This window comes from Sceloporus occidentalis, unplaced genomic scaffold (assembly GCF_023333645.1).
Source record: "Sceloporus occidentalis isolate IW3139 unplaced genomic scaffold, rSceOcc1.0.p SCAF_5, whole genome shotgun sequence".
Classification (NCBI taxonomy): Eukaryota; Metazoa; Chordata; class Lepidosauria; order Squamata; family Phrynosomatidae; genus Sceloporus; species Sceloporus occidentalis.
Genome location: NW_028316985.1, coordinates 80259908 through 80280753, shown reverse-complemented (window position 1 = coordinate 80280753; position 20846 = coordinate 80259908). Strand labels below are relative to the sequence as shown.

General features: G+C 40.6%; 1 protein-coding gene across 1 annotated transcript; it reads left to right on the top strand.

Annotated features, from left to right (window-relative positions):
- Positions 1-2113: 2113 nt before the first annotated feature.
- Positions 2114-19888, top strand: LOC149312365 (G2 and S phase-expressed protein 1-like). The gene is made up of 12 exons (XM_089524475.1): positions 2114-2333; positions 6230-6312; positions 7582-7639; positions 7719-8337; positions 8864-9028; positions 9774-9915; positions 12341-12688; positions 12823-12895; positions 13896-14150; positions 14427-14598; positions 17863-18006; positions 19523-19888. The coding sequence occupies exons 2-12, from the start codon at positions 6237-6239 to the stop codon at positions 19604-19606; spliced, it is 2136 nt and encodes a 711-aa protein (XP_089380601.1). The 5' UTR covers positions 2114-2333; positions 6230-6236; the 3' UTR covers positions 19607-19888.
- The last annotated feature ends 958 nt before the right edge of the window (positions 19889-20846 follow it).

The following is a 20846-nucleotide window of genomic DNA, read 5'->3' as shown; positions in this document are numbered from 1 at the left end:
GTCCGGGTCTGCTTCCTGGGTATACCCAAAATGCTAGGTTTCATGAAATAAACATTGGGAAAATTTATGGAAAAGCATGGAATAAAATGTTTTGAAGCTTCATAAGAGTAGGGCTTGTACACTAAATGCAGTCTGATAGCACTTTAACTGCCTTGGCACAATGCTATGGAACTCTGGAATTTGTAGTTCTGTGATATGTTTAGCCTTCTTTGTCAGAGCACTCTGGTGCCGCAACAAACTATAAATCCCAGAATTCTATAGGATGGAGCCATGGCAGTTAAAGTGTTGTCAAACTGCATTATTTCTGCAGTGTAGCAGCAACCTAGATGTAAAATAACTACATCCTGATTTTGTTATTTTTGAATAAGCCATAGAATGGGAGTGTTGCACACACACACACACACACACACACACACACACAACATTCCCACACTTAATGTTTGGCTCTATTTGGATATTGTTAAGAGAAGTTGGTTAAATTGACTTTTGAAGACTAGGGTTGTTGCTGCACTGCAGAATTAATGCAGTTTGACAGTGCTTTAACTGTCATGGCTCCATCTTGTGGAAGACTGGGATTTGTAGTTTGTTGTGGCACCAGTGCTTTGACAGAGAAGGCTAAATAGCTCATAAAACTACAAATCCCAGAATTCCATAGCTTTTCTGCCATGTTATTTAAAGTGGTGTCAAACTGCATTGTGAAGCTTCGAAACATTTTATTTCATGCTTTCCCACAAGTTTCCCCAGTTTTTTTTCATGAATCCTAGGAGGCAGAACAGGACCCTGAAAACCGAGTTCAGAAAAGTAATTGTTGGTGATGGTGATGTGTCTTCAAGTCATTTCTAATTTATAGTGACCCTAAGGCAGATCTATCATGGGTTTTATTGGCAATTTTTTTCAGAGGGGGTTTGTCATTGCCATTCTCTGAGGCCGAGTGTGATTTGTCCAAGGTTATCCAGTGGGTTTCCATGCTCAAGCCGGGTTTCAAACCCTGGTCTCCAGAGTCCTAGTCCAATACTCAAGCCACTACACTGGCTCCTACAAAGTAATTAGTTACGATTATTGTTACAATTTTTAAAATAGCTGTGTTTCTCTTTCTTGGAAGTAAATAGATACTGCAGTATTGGTCAACAGGGCTCTGAATTCAGTTATTACAGTCAGCTCTCTACATTTATGGCTTTGACTTTTGTGGATTTGGTTATTCACAGATTTGATTAATATGTTCTCTCTCAGTTTGATTCACCGCTCAGCCGTGAAACCCATTGACCTTGGGCAAGTAACACACTCTCAGCCTCAGGGGAAGGCAAAGGTAAACCTCCTCTGAACAAATCTTGCCAAGAAAACCCCATGGTAGGTTTGTCTTAGGGTTGACATAAGTTGGCAACAACTTGAAGGCACACAAGAACAGCAACAAAGGAATCGCTAGATCCTTCAGTGTGACTTTGTGGTCAACATCTGCTGGAGGACCTAGAGATTCCTAGAGAGAACACTTCTGTAGGCAATTGTAGGCCCTCCAGTGCAATTCTATGATCAATGTCTGACAGATGTTGACCATAGAGTTGCACTCTAGGACATAGAGATTCCTAGAGACGTGTTCTCTGAGGTAAATAGGCAGTTTTTTCACATTTGTGGGGTCCTGCGCCCCTATAAGCAAATGTGGAGAACCCACATTTGACAGGGTTTCCTGAGGCCTTGGGTTGCAATTTCAGTTATTTCTTGACACACTGTGTGATTTGTTGACGTGACACACAACAAGCCAATAGGGTCAGACTTTGCCCCAGAGTGATCCCCAAACTTTCATCTTCTAGTGGTCCCCAAACTGTGCCCTTCAAGAGATTTTGGACTTCAGCTCCCAGAAGCCTCAGCCATGTTGGCCAATGGTCAGGGATTCTGGGAGCTGAAGACCAAAATCCCTTAAAGAGCACAGTTTGGGGACCACTGGGCTAGAACCTGGGCCCGTCGACAGAGGGCGCCCGAGAGAAACTCTTTCCAGAGCTATCTATTGCAGCAGGGCCATAGCTTCCCAAGCCTCTCTGGGCCATAATAAGTAGTTTCATCTCTATGGTTCTTCTCTGTGACAGGGAAGGGGAGGAACGTCTTCAAACTACAACTCCCACAATGCTCTAGAGGAGGGTGGAGCGACCGTTCAGCGCGGGCGGTGATAGGCCGCGAGAGTGGTTTGAATCCGCCAATGAGGAGGCGAGGGGCGGTTTGAAGGACGGGGCGGCCATTTCAAGCTCTGGTGGCGCGGTGGATAGCCTTGAAGCTTTTCTTTCTCAGGACAGACCAGAAGGGAGTCGCTTTGGAACTGGATCCCGGCGCTTGGAGGCGGAAGGGTAACACTGCAGCACTTGTTTTTGCCTAGGGCTGCGTCTACACTGTAGAAATAACCCAGTTTGACACCGCTTTAACCTCCTCTGGACCAACCTTGCCCCATGATAGCTTTGCCTTAGGGTTGAATTCAAGGCACACAACAACAAACATGAACCTATCATGGGGTTTTCTTGGCAAGGTTTGTTCAGAGGTTTGCCCTTCTTCCCCTGAGGCTGAGAGTATGTGACTTGCCCAGTGTCACCCAGTGGGTTTCATGGCCGAGATGGGAATCGAATCCTAGTCTCCAGAGTCGTACTACAACTCTCAAACCAAGGCCCTGCGAAACTATAAATCCCAGGGTGGAGCTACAGCACTTAAAGTGGTGCCAGGCTGCATTGTTTCTGCAGCATAGAAATGTGGGGAGGCTGTATTTGGTGTTGTCTATCTGCTTGAAAGAGACGTTTAACTAGAATCCAAAGATATAGCCATGTTCGTCTCTGGAATCAGTTTGTCTGAAGAAACCTGCCGAGAAAACTCCATGACAAGTTCGCCTTAAGGTTGCCGTAAGTTGGAAATGACACAAAGGCACAACAACAACGCAACAACATGCAGAGAGCTCTTGTAGCACCTTTGAGACTCACTGAAAGAAAGACATTGGCAGCATGAGTTTTCCTAGACTTCAGTCTGCTTCCAGAAGCATCTGAGGAAGTAGACTGAAGTCTATGGAAGCTCATGCTGCCAATTTCTTTCCTTCAGTTAGTGTCAAAGGTGCTACAAGATATTTAACTAGGCCTTGACAAAGGAGATTTTCTTAGACCTTATCCCTCTCAGCCAGCGTTTGAACAAGGAAGAGACTCTGCGTATGCTCAGAGGAGCTCTTGCTTCAGAGTTTCCTGAAAGTCAAGCTCTTAATTATTGGTGGACTGGATAAAAGCCAGACTGCACTTCATTTTGGTTATCTCAGACCCCTGCGGAGATCTAAGAAAAAGGAATGCAACACCAGAACTTGGGACTGGGAAAAAGCTGGGATGGATAGAGCTATTTGTAGTGGTTTAAATGTTGGACTATGACTCTGAAGACTAGAGTTTGATTCCCAGCTTGGCCATGAAACCCACTGGGTGACTTTGGGCAAGTCACCACTCTCTCAGCCTCAGAGACGCAATGGCAAACTTCCTCTGAACAAACCTTGTCAGTTTCACCTCAGGCCTAAGTAGGTTGGAAACAATTTGAAGGCACATGGCAACTTACTGCTAAAAGCATTGGGATACAATAGGCGCAGATGAGTACAATATTTCAGAATGTAAACATAACAAATGTTATGCTTTTATTAGCATGACAATATCATAGAATTGTAGAGTTGGAAGAGACCGCAAGGGCCATCCAGTCCAACCCCATTCTGCCATGCAGGAAATCACAATCAAAGCATCCCCAACATGGCCATCCAGCCTCTGTTTGAAGACCTCTAAGGAAGGAGACTCCACTATACTCCGAGGGAGTTTGTTCCACTGTCGAACAGCACTTACTGTCTTGGAACACCACTTTTCAGATGGGTCACATCCATCAAATTCGCCAGCAACACAAGACTAGGTGGGAGTGATGCAGCCAGCTGCAAAACCTTCACAGGATACTGACTTTCTTTAAAGAAAAATGGCCCTATCCATCCCAGCTTTTTCCCAGTCCCAGGTTCTGGTGTTGTATTCCTTTTAGATCTCCGCAGGGGTCTGAGATAACCAAGATGAAGTACAGTGCACCAGCCCCAAGTGTGGGCTTGCCATCTGCAGATTTGAGCATCTGTGGATGGTCTTGCCCTATTGTCCCTAATGGCAGCACATGCATGCAGTGGCACATGGTACCCTGCCATTAAAAACCATGGGGACTTGAGGTCCTGCGGTTTTTGCCATCCATGGGGGGGGGGGGAGGCTAGAACAGAGGCTCCACGGATATGAAGGGCAGACTATAACGCCACTTTTGAACGGGGGGGGGGAATAGGTTATGCGTTATTGTTGTTATTTATATCCCGCTTTCTCCCCAAAATTGGGACTCGGAGCTGCTTACAGTTTAAAAGAGCAGTAAGATTAAAAAAATACAGATGTGAGCATTAAAATGGAATTAAACTGTTACAGTATTAAAACAGATCACTCGTTAAAAGAATGAAATACAGGTTTAAAAAGATAAAAACGCTTCAAAACAGTACATTTTAAAACAACACATCCCAGCCCGTTATTTAAAGACTTACTGTTTTAAAAGCCTGTATAAATAAAAATGTCTTAGCCTGCTGGCAGAAGGACAAGGAGGGGGCCATTGTGGCCCCTCTGAAAAGGGAGTTCTAGGGGCAGCCACCAAGAAGGCCCTCTCTCGCTTCCTCATCAACTGTGCTTGCGATGGTGGTGGGACTGAGAGAAGGGTCTCTCCTGTAGACCTGAGAGCCCAGGCCATGTCATGCAAGGAGATACAGTCTGCAAGCCAAATTAATTAATTAATTAATATTATTATTATTTATACCCCACTCTTCAGCCAAAAGGCTATTAGAGCAGCTTACAAATTGTTAATTAGACATTTCCCTGCCCTCAGGCTTACAGTCTAAAAAGACAAGGCACAAAAGGAGAATGGAATGCCAGTGGGGAAGGGGAAAAGTCCAGCAGATCTACTCTCCTCGGAGGCCTAGACCATGGCAGATGGTCTGAAGAGTAGGCCCTTCTTACTATGATTAGGCCTTTTGCAGCTGGTTTGCCTTTCTCTCCCTCTGGATGGTGGATGGAGGGAGGGCATTCTTCTTTTCGGACAAGACCAAATGGAGCTGAACAGATTGGAAAAGACTGAACAGATTGGAAAATAATATATCAAAGCAACAAACAATGCTATATATTAAACTCAGCTGAAGTTTAGTTATTTCCAGCGATGGCAGGGCTCTTGTGGATCAGATTTCAAGTATTCGGAGACTTGTTTGAGAAACCACATTGCTCAATCCCTTTGAAGGGGTGTGTGAACACTCCCTCCCCATTGCTAAACATACTCCAATGAAACGAGAGAAAAGACCACAACCACGAAATAGAAAGGCACCTGCCCAGAGAAATTATTTTTCTCTAATGCTATTGCAAAGGACCATGAATGAAAAACAGTGACTTGAAAACCAGCATCCATCCAAATAGTGATTGAAGGAGAAATGTAAAATGTTGCTTTTACCTAAATAATCTTTACAAATTACATGATATAAAATTAATTTCAGTTGTTGAATAGGAGTGGTTGTGTTACCCCCTTAGATCTAAAAATCATTTTAATGCAAATATGTATATATTTTTACTGCACTGTATCTCTTATGCCTTGCAAAGTGTTTCTGCAGTGGAAGGAAGAACACATAACAACAGAGTGCCACCTAAAGTTTGTACAGCATTATATAGTGAGATTTTAATAGTCTTAGAGTAGCTCCATTCTGGCTTTGTGCCTGACCTTCATGCTTTATATTGTGTTACAGCTGATTTATGTGTGGCAAAGACCCATGTAATAAAACCAGAGTTTATTGATATTTATTGGATTTTATTCTCTACCCAACAGTAGGGCCATCTGCAGTGCATTTCTTCTTGTTATAAAAATTTGTAGAATTATGTTTGCCACAAGTAGAGATGAGGGGTAAAGGATGATATAAAATGCCAGATACAATCCTTGCCATGTTCATGTTATGCAGCTGAATCTCAGAGAATGTCTTTCCCATTGCAATAGATACACAGAAAAGATGTATTATTGAGATCTGCTCAGAGTGTACTCTTGAACAGTTTGGTGTGGACATATAAAAATAATATCGGTATCAGTAACTGGCAAGAAATATAAGTGGTGCTGGTTTGGATTTCTTGATAGTATATTGGGCTGATAAGTGATTCCTGGAACTATGAGCTGTCTTTAATACATCAGAATTGTTTTGCAGTTATACCATGGAAGACTTGAAAGCAGTCTCGCATTCAGAATGTAAGACGATAGAAGCAAACTCCAGTGAGTGCATGAATAATGGTAAGTGGCTTTTTTTTTTAAGGAACAGTGAATGGGATAAGTCATAAAACATTGATGGACTTGTAAAGTGCTTTGTAATTACTTTGCAATGCTTGTCATGGGATATATCTGAAATCAAGCTCAGTCCACTTGATGATGGCAAGAGTGGTTCAAGTGATGAATCACTGATGGCTGTTCCCTCAAGTAGTTTTCCTCTGTGTCCAGAACTTCACTACACCCAGCTATGAGTAGCCCACCAGTGTACAGTCTTCCAGAGGCAGAAAGGAAGCAACTGGCAAACAAATTGAAATCAGTAGTAGCAAATGGGCCAGATATGCTGCATTGTAATGACTATGCTAGAACACTTTCCCTGCTTTCCTCATTGCTTATCTTCCTATTGTCTTTAACAATCCAGCAACTGTACTCTTTGGCATTATTTTATTTTTGATATGCAGTGCTAATAAAATATGATTACAAAAAGTAAAGGAGGTAATAAAATGCTTAAAATAATGCCTGGCTGGTTCTAGAAGCAAAAGTAGCTTGAAATCCTTTGACTTAAAGGATTATAATGATGTCTGGTCTGTTAACAGTTGATTATTGAAAGGACTCTTTGACAGAATTTTTAAAAATAATGAATTCCTCATTCTGGATTAATTGCAGTTGATTACTGGGAACAATGAACAACTGTTCTCAGGTTGCTTTTTTTTTTACACCTTTGCAATCCTATTGTTGATATCACTGGTTTACACTGAGTTGCCCATTATAAATAACTGTGTGTACTCCCTCTGGAAACCCATGGAAGACTAGCTTAATTCAAGTGCTTGTAGAATTTCATTCTGGTGTTATGGATGAATCCAGAGACTGTTTGGGGCAGCAGTAATTGACCCATGTGAATTTATGGTCATTGTTAACAGGTCTGACAGGGCCAATTATCTGTTCTTTGAGGAAATAGAGAGAATGTGGATTTAGTACACCCACACCCCTTGGTATTTTATATGGCAATCAAATAGTTATACCTACACACACAGCAGCTGATCCAGAATAACAAATGTACAGTGTATAGAAAATTTTGCCTGTGCACAAGACATCCTTTTCGGATTGGGTATATGCTCCAGGTTACATTAGAAATTGATTCTGTGCTTTCTTGTGGAACAATAAAATCTTGTTACAGTGGATTCTAGCACTGTAATTTCAGTGTGGCAAAGAGGAATATCCTAACATATTATTGATAGAATGATGTCAATCTTGATCAATGATATAGCAATAAATGATGTACCCTTGTAATTGCAGATGTTCCCTTCCTGACAGATGAAAAATTTGACTTTGACTTTTTGCTGTCTCCTGTAAGGTAAACTAAAGCAAAAGTGCATTATTAAAAAACAAAAGGTTTTCCTTTCAGACGTCTAATTTGCTGTCTTGTCTTTTAGTGAAAATGAAGATGAAGTTTTTATTGGACCAATAGGCCATAAAGAAAAATGTATTGCTGTATCACTTGAGTCTCAAGAAGGGTCTGCAGATAAAATCTCACCATCCCTTTTGGATAAAGCAACATGGAGTCCGCTTGCTGCAGAAAAATTTGTAGAAATTTTTAAAGAAGCTCATCTGATAGCAGTGCAGTTACAAAGTGCAAGCAAAACAAAAAGAAACAATACTGACCAGCAGGAAGAACGGAAAACAGAGACTGTAGAAAAGTTTGTGCAAGAATCAAAGTCAAAACTGAAAATACTTGAGAGAGGAATAGTAATGGATAAAAGCCCAAAGTCAATTAAGAGAGACACATACTCTGTGGGGGAAAGCCCAATTTCCCAACGGCCACCTTCATTTCAGAAATGTTCATGGCACCCTGTTAGACCAACAGAGGATTCCCATTGTCCACAAAGGCTTCTGAATGCATCTAGTCCTAGGCAGCTGGATAAATTATCCAAAGCATCAATCATGTATTTGTCTCAGTCAAGGAGTGACAAAAACATTAAAAAACCAAGCACATTTCAGAATGCAAAAAAACCATCTAATTCTGAAAGCAGCAATAACCTAATAGTGGGACAGGTAGGTTTTTTTCTTCTAAATAACTGAAAGCTTAGGGAGTACAGTCAGTCCTCCTTATCCACGGATTTTTTTATCCATGGATTTTTTGTCCATGTATTCAAGCATCCATGGCTTGAAAATATTCAAAAAACATACATTCCTAATAGCAAACGTTGATTTTCTATTTTATATAAGAGACACCATTTTGTGATGCCATTGGATTGAATGGGACTTGAGCATCCACAGGTTTTGTTATCCACCGTGTGTGTGTGTGTGTGTGTGTGTGTGTGTGTGTGTGTGTGTGTTTGTGTGTCCTGGAACCAAACCCCAGTGGATGATAACAAGTGCCCACTGTACTAACAAGCTTGTCTCATAAGATCTACCTTTCCATGCTGTCTCTTACTTAATTATTTAATGGGACCTTAGTTGTTTTTCTCCTTCCCTTCTTGGAGTTTTTTTTTGGGGGGGGGGGTTAAGAAAGAGAACAAATGAGCATGAAAGATTTTATATTTGTCTGTTTCTAAAAAATAAATTTTAAATCTTTCAGCCCAAACAAGGGAAATTGTCAAGTTCTTCCAGCAGGAATAATCAGAACAGTATGGGATCATCTGAAGATTTGCTCTCTGATAAATCAAGTGTTGCTTCAGATGGAGAGTTATTCTGTAACAGTTCCTCAACACAAGAGAACCAGACTCTTACTACTCCCAGCAAGGTGAATAATCTTAATTAGTGTAACTTCTAACTCAATATCTAGCTGATTTCAGATATTGCTGGTCTCTTATAGTTACTGTATAAAAGAATCTAGTGATGTATGACTGGGCTGAGCAGATGGGATCAGTCCTCAGGCTGACATGGGGATGGGCTGATGTTTACATGCCTGCCTGTTGTTCATGCAACAGACCCAGTATCTCCACATGCCTCTACTCTGCCATTATTGCTTCTGAAAGACCCCATCGTCATGGCTGACATGGAAATGGGGCACCTGGCTGTACCAACAGAGGTATTTCCAGTAGCGGCAATGGGAGTGTAAGGTAAGGGGTGCACGAGAACTTTGTGGCAGACTATCTTTTACCCTGGGGTCAGGCCAGATCCATGCATCCCAGTTCGATTTCTTACCATTGCCAGAATGGTTGGGAGATGCAGTCCAGCGTATGGAGGGCAGCACTATGCCTACCTCTGTCTTAGAGAAACAGACTGCTATATGATTTGGCTTAATCTCTCTTCTGAACCCAGGAGGCTCTGTATGTTACAGTAGAGTGGGGTGAGTGATCAAGTACAAAGATTTGTGAGAGTGCATTCAAAACTATGAACTACAGAGAGATGCAGTAACTTTAATTTTCAGAAATACATGTATTCATTTGTGTGGCAACATAGTTAGATGTCCTTGGCTTTGCAACAGTATTGCAGCAGCATTAGATGTTCTTACCATACATAAATATCTACTATTGCCTTTATAGCTGATGGTTAAGACAAGGCAACTAAAACCTTCAGGCAGTATCCGTATGAGAAGGATCACTTCATCTTCATCGTCATCCTCTGTTTCCAGCATGAACTCGAGTTTTAATTCAAGTATATCCCTCTCACCTAAAAAAGGAAAAGGTAACAATTAACTCATGGATTGATCCTGGTTAGTTTTAGTAAACTGCTTAAAACAAGCCATGGTTCATTGATTTCATATGTAATGGGAAATTGTAGTTTAATAAAAAGTGAAGGTGGGGAACTTTTGTTTGTGGGAAAGAAAGGCAGAACATGTGAGCCCAAGAATTGCCATGATCATCTACAGCGGTGTTACATTTAACATTGGTAGAACAGAGAAATAGTTTAGATGGGAGACAAGATTTTTATAAAAACAAAATTATGGAATTAGTCATAGTAATAAAATGTATTGCCAATAATGCTGTTATGTTATTATCTTTGTGGCTGATGGTATCATAGCAAGAAAATATCTACCCAGCAGTATCAGTTTTCAACTAATTTATTCTTGTTTGTGCATATGAACAACAACACTGCTACATTCCCTCCCCCCTTAAAACTTTCCACAAGTAGTAAATATAAAAAACAGAACACTTGTAAACATGCAAGTGTCTTTCTCAGGAAAAAAATAGCTTTCTTCTTGTATCATGCTGGGACACAAGCTTTTTGATAAAGGGGTTGGTAGGATAAAAGATGTGAAAAATTGAAAGTTGTTGTCTGTGAATTAACATCTGAAGGACAGGGTAGTTTATAAAAGGAACTAAAGTGATGACATTGAAAAGAGGCAAGAACCAACAAAATGGTAAATTATGGAAACAGAACTTAACACTGAAAAGCAACAATAATATTGAAGATCTTAAATTACAACTCTGAGCATGAATTATAATTGGAAATCTGACTCTATTTAGCTCTTCAAAGCTGATAATTTGTAGACAGAAGTCTAGATGTAGCCCGTTGTTGCCTCAATGTGGAGAGCTGCTTTGCTTCTGAGAGCATTTTTATGTAGTTTGTTCTAGCCCCATGCATTATAAATAAAGTCCTAAAGTGCATGCATAGGATGTAAACAGACACATCAATAGAAGTAAAAATGCCTCCAACATGTAAATTGTTCACATGCATAATTTAGCAAAATGGCTGGTCACAGATTTACATTGTAATACATAGCTTGTATGCTAAATATTTTCCATACTTGGTGGTTATGCAAAGGCAATATTTCTAAGACATCAAACCCTTGGTGACTGACTGCAGTTACATGTATTTCTGGATTATGAAAATTAGTATGTAAAATAAACAAACAGTTCATCATAATTACTATTTTGAATATGTTCTGCATAGAAATGACCACTCAGTAATGGAGAGTCAATGTGGTGTAGCAATGTGAGTGTTGGACTAGGATTCTGAAGACCACGGTTTGAATCTCCACTCAGCCATGGAAACACACTGGGTGACTTTGAGCAAGTCACTTCCTCCCTGTCAGGGGAAGGCAAAGGCAAACCTCATCTGAATAAATCTTGCCAAGAAAACATCATGATAGTTTGCCTTAGAGTTACCAGAGTCTGAAACAACATGAAGGCACGCAACTCTGAGGGAGAAAGTAGGCTGGCCCAGTACCATCAAGGGCTGGCCTGAAGAAAGAGGCTCCTCCCTCCCTAACTGTCATCTTTTGGCCTCTGAGGGAGAGAGTAGACTGGCCCAGTTCCATCAGGGCTAGCCTGAAAAAGCAGAGCCCTCCCTCCGGTCCATCTGCCTTGGTCCAGGCCTCAGAGGGAGAGAAGAATGCTGGACCTGATTCCCTCCCCCCTCACCATTCCCTTCTCCTTTTGTGTCGTGTCTTTTAGATTGTAAGCCTGTGGGCAGGGAACTGTCTGTTATCTCCTCTATTGTAAACCGCTCGGATTCCCAGTGATTGGGCGGTATATAAATAAAACCTATTATTATTATTATTATTATTATTATTATTATTATTATTATTATTATAAATGTAGACAAGGAATGGGGCACTTTGATTTCTCTTTGGGCATGCATTTGTGGGAGGGGGTGGAACTACTTCTTTTTTTTAAATCTTTTTTCATCCTCATTCAGCAGAATGCCAGAGAGGGTTACCTCTTTCTAGATCAATTGCAGAGCACTTGACATTGAAATGTTTGTAATCAGGTACTCCTATGGCCGCATGCTTTCTGGCCCAGATGTAGACAGTTCCTTTTATATAGTTCCATCTGTATTCCCTTCTTGCTACTTGCACCTGTTAATCTTCCCAAGCATTTTTATGGTCAAACTTTTCTCAGACTTTGTCTTTGGCATAGTCCTGATCATGTACTCATTCTACAGTCTATCTATATGCAGTGGCATCTGTATATCCTTTGTGTGTCTTAGATCTACTTCCGTTTCTCTTAATATGGTGTTGACATGCGAACAACATGTTCCTAGCAGCAGAGGCCTTTCTTTGCTTTTATGACACTGAAAGCACTAGGTGCACTGATGTTGATAATTTTATTCGTGTACATCTATGTATCTATTGAGTAACAAATAGGAATTTTCCTTTTTTTCTTAGTGCAAACCAGTGGAGTTGTGTCAAAAGCTTTTGCAAACCGATCCAGTCTCTCGATTGCTCCAAGCAAGATTTCTGGGGTAAGGCCTGCGAAAATGGCAGTGGTAAAGACTTCCCATATTGATACATCTGGAAATCCACAAAAAGCTGCAAGTGATAATAAAGGAAAGCCTTCTGTCAGTGCACCCAAATGTAAAGCTGCCGTTACATGTGACTCTTCAGGCAGTGGGATTCAGAAAGGTGTTTCAGATCCTAATCAGACACTGGTACGGAAAAGTATGTTGGGAAACATAAGAGCGAGTTCGAGTCCTAAACTCAAAACTAAAACAGCGTCTTCAGTCTCAACGGAAGGTAAGAACAGTGATCTTACCAAAGTGATAAATTACAGTATTCTAACATTTTGGAACATGTCTGTGATATTACTATGTTTATAATGTTGGGAAATGTTGATCTAACTGCTGGATTTGTCATTTTCTTTCATGTAGAGATGTCTTCAAAAAATGTAGCTGCCAGAGCATTGCAACCAGTCAGGTTATTATCCTGTGGAAGTATTGGAAGGTAATGCTCTCTATATGATCCATTCTTAACTATCTGCTTAAGTCACTGTTCATCTTCTCTTGAACTGCTTTGAAGGTAGAAAAAGAAGGAATATCAAGGTGGTTTAGGAGGTGTATTTGAGAGACATAAAGATCTTCCACTTAAGGAAATGTCTCAAAATACCTTTAGAATCCATAGTGAAGAAATGTCCTGGAGGATGACTTTGAGACACCAGCCATCTCAGATTGATTTTCTTCCCTGCCTGCATCTACATAATTGAGACATTGAGGCAAGAGCAGGCTGGGCCACATTGAAGACTCCTGTACGTAGTGAGCAATCTACATGTTTCATGGCCTTATGTCTTTTTAGTATGCCTGTAGAACTATATTTGCACATCAGTTGTAAACTTGTCAATTTAGACATCAAATCAAAGCATGGTTTAGGCTTCCAAATGTATAGATTATATTGTAAGGCTTCTTTTCATTTCTTTCTGTACAGCAGTCCAGTGCTAAGGGACAGCGGCCTCTGACAGAAGTACAACTATTTGAGAGTTCAGTTACTACCATAGCTTCCTAGCTGAATTTACTCAAAGAGTAGTACAGCATTTAGAGCTAAGCATATCTATAGTATTCCTCTTAAGTTATGCTTTTCTTTTCTGCTGCTGCAATGTTCCTTTTAATTTGAAAATTATGTCTACAATTTCTGATATTGATTTGAGTTTTAGTCAACAATTTTGAATAAAATAACTGTCTGGTTAAAAAATAATAAATGTAAGCCGCCATTAGGGCTGAAGGGCGGGATATAAATACCTAAATAAATAAATAAATAAATAAATAAAGTTAAATAGTTCATCTGTTTTAATAGTATGAAGACTGCCCAATAAACTAACACTTTGGGTTTAAAACTGTCCACAGTAAACTTAAATTGGGCTGCTGCTTGATTGCGTTAGAGACATGTTCTGGATGTCTTAAATGGAAAGTCATGTTTCATTTGTGATTTTAAGTTTCTAGTATTTTTGTAGCAATGTTGCAGTTACTCCTCCTCTCAAATCATCAGAAGAAGGGATAGTGTTAAAGACCTGTTCTGCTGCAAAGTCTGGTTTGCGAACTCCTGCCAGTAGTATAAGACTTTCTTCACTGCCTACACCTGCTGGTCGACGTATCTCAGGAATTCCAACACTGACCCCCCAAACCATTCCCAGATCAGTGTCTTCTCCCAATCTTGGACCTCTTCGTCAAGTCTCCAGTGTGTCTTCCAAAAAACCACTAGCCACTAGGTAAACCCATGCTTGGTATAACCCAACAATATTTGTTGTTTGTTCTAATTGGTGTAGACTTCAACATATGCACAGATTGCCCTCTGTATAGTTGGCTGGTCTGTGATTTCAAGGGAGATCAATATAGGCAAGAGCCTCTTTGTGAGCTTAGTTCTAAAATAAATTGCAGGTTGGATTATCAAACATCAAAATATCACATGCTCAGGTAAATTTAGAATATTTTAGAATTATCATGAAAGTCTAACATAAAACCTGCATGACTCTATTCCTGTCTAGTTCTAAATGGGCAAAAGACAGCAAGACAAGAATGACAACCTCTAGCTCGTCCTCAACAGAGGGAGACTCATCTCCATCACAGATTATACCTATTGCGCTTGATTTTTCACCAGAGAAATCTTCCGAAGAAATGGAACAGAATGTGACTAAAGCAGAGGAACCAGCTAAAGAGGTAGGCTGCATTTTATCTCAAGTACATGAAGTGCAATGTAGCAGTTCAAGTGGAATATCATTGATCCTGGTGATTTCCCAATTTCTCTTATTGCAGCTTCCACTCTGCTTTTTAGGATTTGGGGTTCATCTTCATATGGTTCTTCACTCCATTTATCATTCATTTTTTGTCTTTTTCATATAATTCTACTGTGTGTTGCCTCCAGCATCCTTTTATTTCTTCTTAATCGTGTAGTATGTCCCTTTTTTTTTTTTGTCATAGAGCATCCCAGCCCTTGGTTTGAACTTCCCTTTCAGATCCTGGATTTTGTGGAAGAGGGGTCTTGTCTTTTCTATTTTATTGTTGTCTTCTATTTCTCTGCATTGATATTATCATTTTCTTTATCATTCTGCCCTAGGCATTGTACAGTTGTATTCATGGTTCTGATTTTGTTCCTATCTTCCTTTTTTCTTTCCTTTACTGCATGGAGTGTTTCATTTATCATCCATTGCTTCTTCTTTTTCCTTTTGGCCATTGTTAGCATCTTCCTGCATTCTTCCTTATTTATGTCCTTGATTTCTTCCCATAGCTCATGGGAGTACCAATACATTGGATAGTGCTGATGAGAAATCTGTACTACTTTTAGAACAAAATTTGGAGAAACAGAACGGTTCCCAGTTGGCAAAGGGATCAAGCAAGGATGCATTCTGTCACCCTATTCGGTCAACTTGTGTGCACAAAATATCCTAAAAATAGCAGGTTTACACTCAGAAGAAGGAGTGAAGATAGGAGGAAGGAACACCAACAATCTAAGATATGTGGATGGCACCATACCACTAGTGGAAAACATCACAGACTTAAAACAATTACAGTCACCTCTCTTTTCACGGACTTGAGATCCCATGCATACAGCTGGCCTGCCCCTTACGTGGGCTTGCCTTACACAGACTTGAGTTCATGCAGAAGGCAAGCCCCAATCAAAAAAATGGGGCACACGCACAATGGCGCGCTGTGGGAATGCGCCCCATTGTTTTGAATGGGATTTGAGCATAGCATACGCTCGATTCCCCTTACGCGGGAGAGTCCGGAACGGATTTCCTGCGTAAGGGGTGCACCTACTGTATAAGCGAGCGGGAAATGGAGAAACAATGGGGTGCGTGACTGTAGTTGCCTGTGGGAAGGTGCCCCCATTCAAGCCACTGGGGCTTGAATATATGCTTATTTCCGTTTTTGCGCGCGGGAGGGGGACAGAACAGATGGCCCACGCAAATGGAGAGGCAACTGTATTAAGGAAGGCCAAAGTGCAAAGGCAAGCTTGCTGAACATAAAGAAAACAAAAATAATGACCACAGAAGAAATACACAATTTCAACCTAGACAATGAAGAAATCAAAATAGCTAAAGTGTTCTCGGACCTAGGATCAAACATTGATCAGAATAGTGACTGCAGTCAAGAAATAAGAAGACGAGGAATGGGATGGGCAGCTATGAAAGAACTAGACAAGATCCCAACGAATAAAGACATACAACCGAGCACTAAAGTCAGAATCTTCCAAGCCACAATACAGTTGGTCCTTCATATCCATGGGGGTTCCATTCCAGACCCACGTGCAGATGCCAAAAACAACAGGACCTCAAGTCCTATTGGTTTTAATGGTGACACATTGTGCAAGTGGCTGCGGCAGTGCAGCCATGTGCACATGCTGCCATTGGGGTCAGTGGGGTAGGGCCATCCGTGGGTGGCAAGCCCATAGTTGGGGTGGGCTGACCGTATTCCCCATCATTATGTATGGATATGAGAGCTTGACAGTGAAAAAAGTGGGTAAGAAGAAAATCAGTTGAGATGTGCTGGAGAAGAGTGCTGAGGATACTGTGGACAGCCAAAAAGACAAACCAATGGGTCCTAGAACAAATCAAGCCAGAACTCTCCCTAGAAGCCAAGATGACTAAATTGAGGGTGTCACACTTTAGCCACATTGTGAGAAGGCATGACTCATTAGGAAAAAAAACAATGCTAGGAAAGGTGAAGAGCGGTATAAAGAGAGGAAGACGACACACCATATGGATCGACTCCATTAGGGAAGTCAGGACATGAATCTACAGACTTAAACAGAGCAGTGGAGGCCAGGGGTCTTGGAGATGTCCCATCCACAGGGTCACCATGAGTTGGGGCCCACTCAGAAGCAGTTAACAACATGGGAAATGGGAAGCATTTCTGCTTCAGAAATCACTGCTGCAAACTCAGTGTTTTACACTGCTAACACAGAAACAAGTTTCAAGTAGAATTGTAAGGTGCTAGCACTCCCTGGTGTCCCCTGTGTTCTCATTAAGTTTCAGTATGCAGGAGATTAGTTGCCTTTATTTTAAATTATGCTTTGTTGGAGATTTGTAAAGCTTGAAAATTTAAACCAAATGCAGTTATGTTAACAGTTACCAGTGTCTGCCTCAAAGTAGTATGAAGCAATTATGGATCCTAGCTGAAAGGTTGTTTTTCTATAAATGTCTCAGTTCTAAAAATACAGGCTTATCCATGCTCGCATATGGGTGTGTTCTCTATCTCATTAAAAAGCTACTTACTTTGGTTGTATCTAAGATGGCTAGTCATTATAGGTCTTGTTTACTGAGCTGGATTTATCAGTTGTTCTTCTGGTCAAGTTTTCTTCACCTCTGTTACATTTTTGCTCCTTTTTATGTCGTAGCTTGTGTGTCTTCAAACCATTTCCAACTTCTGGCAACTCTTATCACAAGGTTTTCTTGGCAGAGTTTAACTGGAGGGTCTTTTCCCTCTTCTGAGGCTGAGAGAGTGTGACTTGCCCAGTCACCCAGTGGTTTTCTATGGCTGAATGGGGATTCAAATCCTGGTATCCCTGTATCCTAGTCCAATTCAATCACTATACCATGCTGGCTCTCATGTTGTAGCTTAATAACATGTCTTTTTACAAGTTTCTATTTCATATCCATATTTTGATTTTACCAGTTATATATATAATTCTTTAATATATCCTCAGAGCATATATACATGCCTATAGGATAAATATTTTGTTATTTTGACTTGTAGTCTATTTGGGACATTTCCTGCTGTTTATACTTTCTGTTCTGGCTTCATTAAAAGACTGACCAGAACTATCTCTTGCTGAGTAGAAACAACCTAGATAACATTGCTTTTCAAGATTATGAGTGTTGTTATTGTAGTACTGTTCTTATTCATGTTCTCTAGTTCAACATGATTTCATAAAATTGCAGGTAGGAGCTAGTATGTTTAAACAGTTTCTCTTTATTTTTCTAGAGCCTGCTGGTAGACATTGGGTTGGATAAAACACCAATTGGAGTAGATAAAATTGTCATCCAGAGGTGTGAAAACAAACCTCTCATTGATCTTTTTAACACTCCTGAAATTATTAAGGCTGCTCCAGTTAAACCTACAGGACAGGTAAAATATACTTGTATACACACAAATATACTGGTTTCATTTAATGAGGGCTTGGATGTCATTCCTTCAGATATGCTGGTGTCAGTGTTAGGTATTCTTTCATCTGTATAGCTTTTGTTATAGGTGCTAAATGCAAGTGTTAAAGTACAATAAAGTATCAGACAGGAATATCCTTACAGTGTATGCAACTAGACAAACTACAGTGCAAATATTTAGGAATTTGGGTACTGACAAGGGCCTAGAATTAGCTAGCTATTACAATATAAACATTTAAATTTAATAACTTTGTGTGTGGAATCTACAAAAACATCACACTTAGGGGCGAAACAGACCACCACCCCTTTGCTCCAGCTTCTGAACGGCTACAGAGTGTGGCGTTTTGACACTGTACACACTGAAGCTGCCCGGAAGCCAGCGTCACACCACCCACTCACCCGGCCACATGTGGGGCAACTTCATGGCGTTCTGACAGTGTGGTGTTTACACATCGCAGGCTAGTGGAGTGCCATAAAGCCACAGCGGTGTGGGAAAAGCCAGCTTTTTGCCAGCTGAAAAAGGAGTGGCATTTTGCAGTTGCTTTTTGGGCTGGCAAAAAAACAGATTGGGAGCCTGGCTTTCACAGGAGTGGCTTGAAACTGTCCATTTGGGGCAGTCTGTTTCCACCCATCTATACAAAAATGTATATATCACTCCCTTTTAGTGTTTGTACATCATGCAGGCCAATAAATGAAATCGATAATAGCACACAAAACAACTATGAAATATCATGATGAAAGCAGACAGGTGCAGCAGATAAAATACTGAGTAGAACTCGGAATAAACGCTTGTCTACAGATGTGGCTAAATACAACCCAAATGGGTGCTAGCCTAGCCTCTCAGGTCAGCATTTCCATAATTCAGGTACAAAGTCCCCAACTCCTTCCAATATAGTGTGACCAGTTAGGACACAGAGAAGGGCCATTTCATCAGAGTTTAGAATTCAGGTAATAATTATGGGCTTTAAAGGTCTTCATCAACATTTTGAATTGTGACTGTGTATAAACTGGTAACTAGTGCAGATATTACAGGATGTTTGTAATATGATCCCACAGGCAAGCACCTATGGCAGCGATGGCAAGCCTTTTACAGACCGAGTGCCCAAACTGCAACCCAAAAGCCACTTATTTATCACAAAGTGCCACGTTCCTCTGGCTTTCTAGTAACAAACTCTGGTGAACTCTGTGGTGGTGTGACAGAGCGTGTGCCCACAGAGAGGGCTCTGAGTGCCACCTCTGGCACCCGTGCCATAGGTTCACCACTACTGACCTATAGCACTGTTACCTCTTTGCTCTGGATTAATTGCAGTTTTAGAAAAGTCTTTGAAGGTAGCGCTACATAAAGACTGTCAGTAATAATCTAGTCACAATGTAGCTAAAGCATGTACCATCATGGCAAGGAACATGTTATGTCCCTTGGTATTCAAGGATGCAATGATTGTATTTAGTCAATGTCTTAATAGTATGTTTTCTGTTTCTAGCTAATAGATCTGAGCTCTCCTCTTATCCAACTTGGTCCGGAAGGAAATAAAGAGAATGTAGATTCTCCTCTTCTGAAGTTCTAATCCTCTGAACTACCTTTGAGACTGGAAGTGTTTCTGTGTGTTCAGCAGATGGCTTGTTTTCATCAGGCAATGGATGTAGTAGACAGTAAAAATAGACTTGAAAATACTTTAAATTTTAAACTATGAACACTTGATAAATACTGTATGCTGCAGCTAGGAAGATTGAGAGAACAGTTTAAATATCAACTTCTTAGTAATTGCTCTACATGTTAAAATAAGCTTATTGCTACATATGACTTGTAAAATTGTGCAAAACATTTTAGATGTTTGTTAAATACTACAATAAAGTAATAAATTGATCTGCCGTGAGTTTTCCTAAAATTGTATAAGACCCAAACTCTAGGTGAACGAAAACATTCAGAATCCCAAGCACTTGCTAGGCCTTATAATGAGAACACTACTATTAAACATTTTGGACCCAAGCATGGGTGAAATATACATGGAACTAAGCATGCAGCTTGTCAACTGGCAGAGGTTTACAGTAATGATCACTTAAATCAGAATGGATTTGTTATTGTGATGTTTTGTTTATGCTATCATGGGATTTTCTTGGCAAGTTTCTCCAGAGAGGTTTTGTCATTGGCATCCTCTGAGCTGAATGACTTGCCCAAGGGTTGCCCAGTGAATTTACATGACCGAGCCAGGATTCACACCCTGGTCTCCAGAGTCATCATAGTCCATCATACAGATCACTACACAACACTGGCTCTTGCATTTTGAGATTAGCATGGGGCTTTCTTGTCTATTGCTGTGTACATTGGGACATAAAAGTACTGCACTGGCAAAATGCAATTGATTTGTTGGGACATTTTTGTCCAAGCTGTTTTTGGTTCATTTAAACAACCTACATAGCAGGTCACTGAAACTGGGGATGTTGTATGATACACCTGAGGTAACACTGAAATAAGATGCTTTGGTTGTTATGCCTTCAAGTCAACTCTGACTTCTTTTGAACCTATCATTAGGTTTTGGTAAGATTTGTTCAGAGGATGGCAATGGGAAACCACCTCTGAAGAAACTTGCCCCCCCCCCCAAAAAAAAAAAAAAAACCCCATGATAAGTTTGCTTTAGGGTCACCATAAGCTGGAAATGACTTGGAGGCACACAACAACAACATTCCTCTGAAGCTGAGGGAGTAACTTCTCCATAGTCAACCCATAGGTTTCTGTGTCTGGGGATTTGAACCCTGGTCTCTCAGAGTCATGGTCATACTCAAATCACTGCACTTCACGGTTCAGTG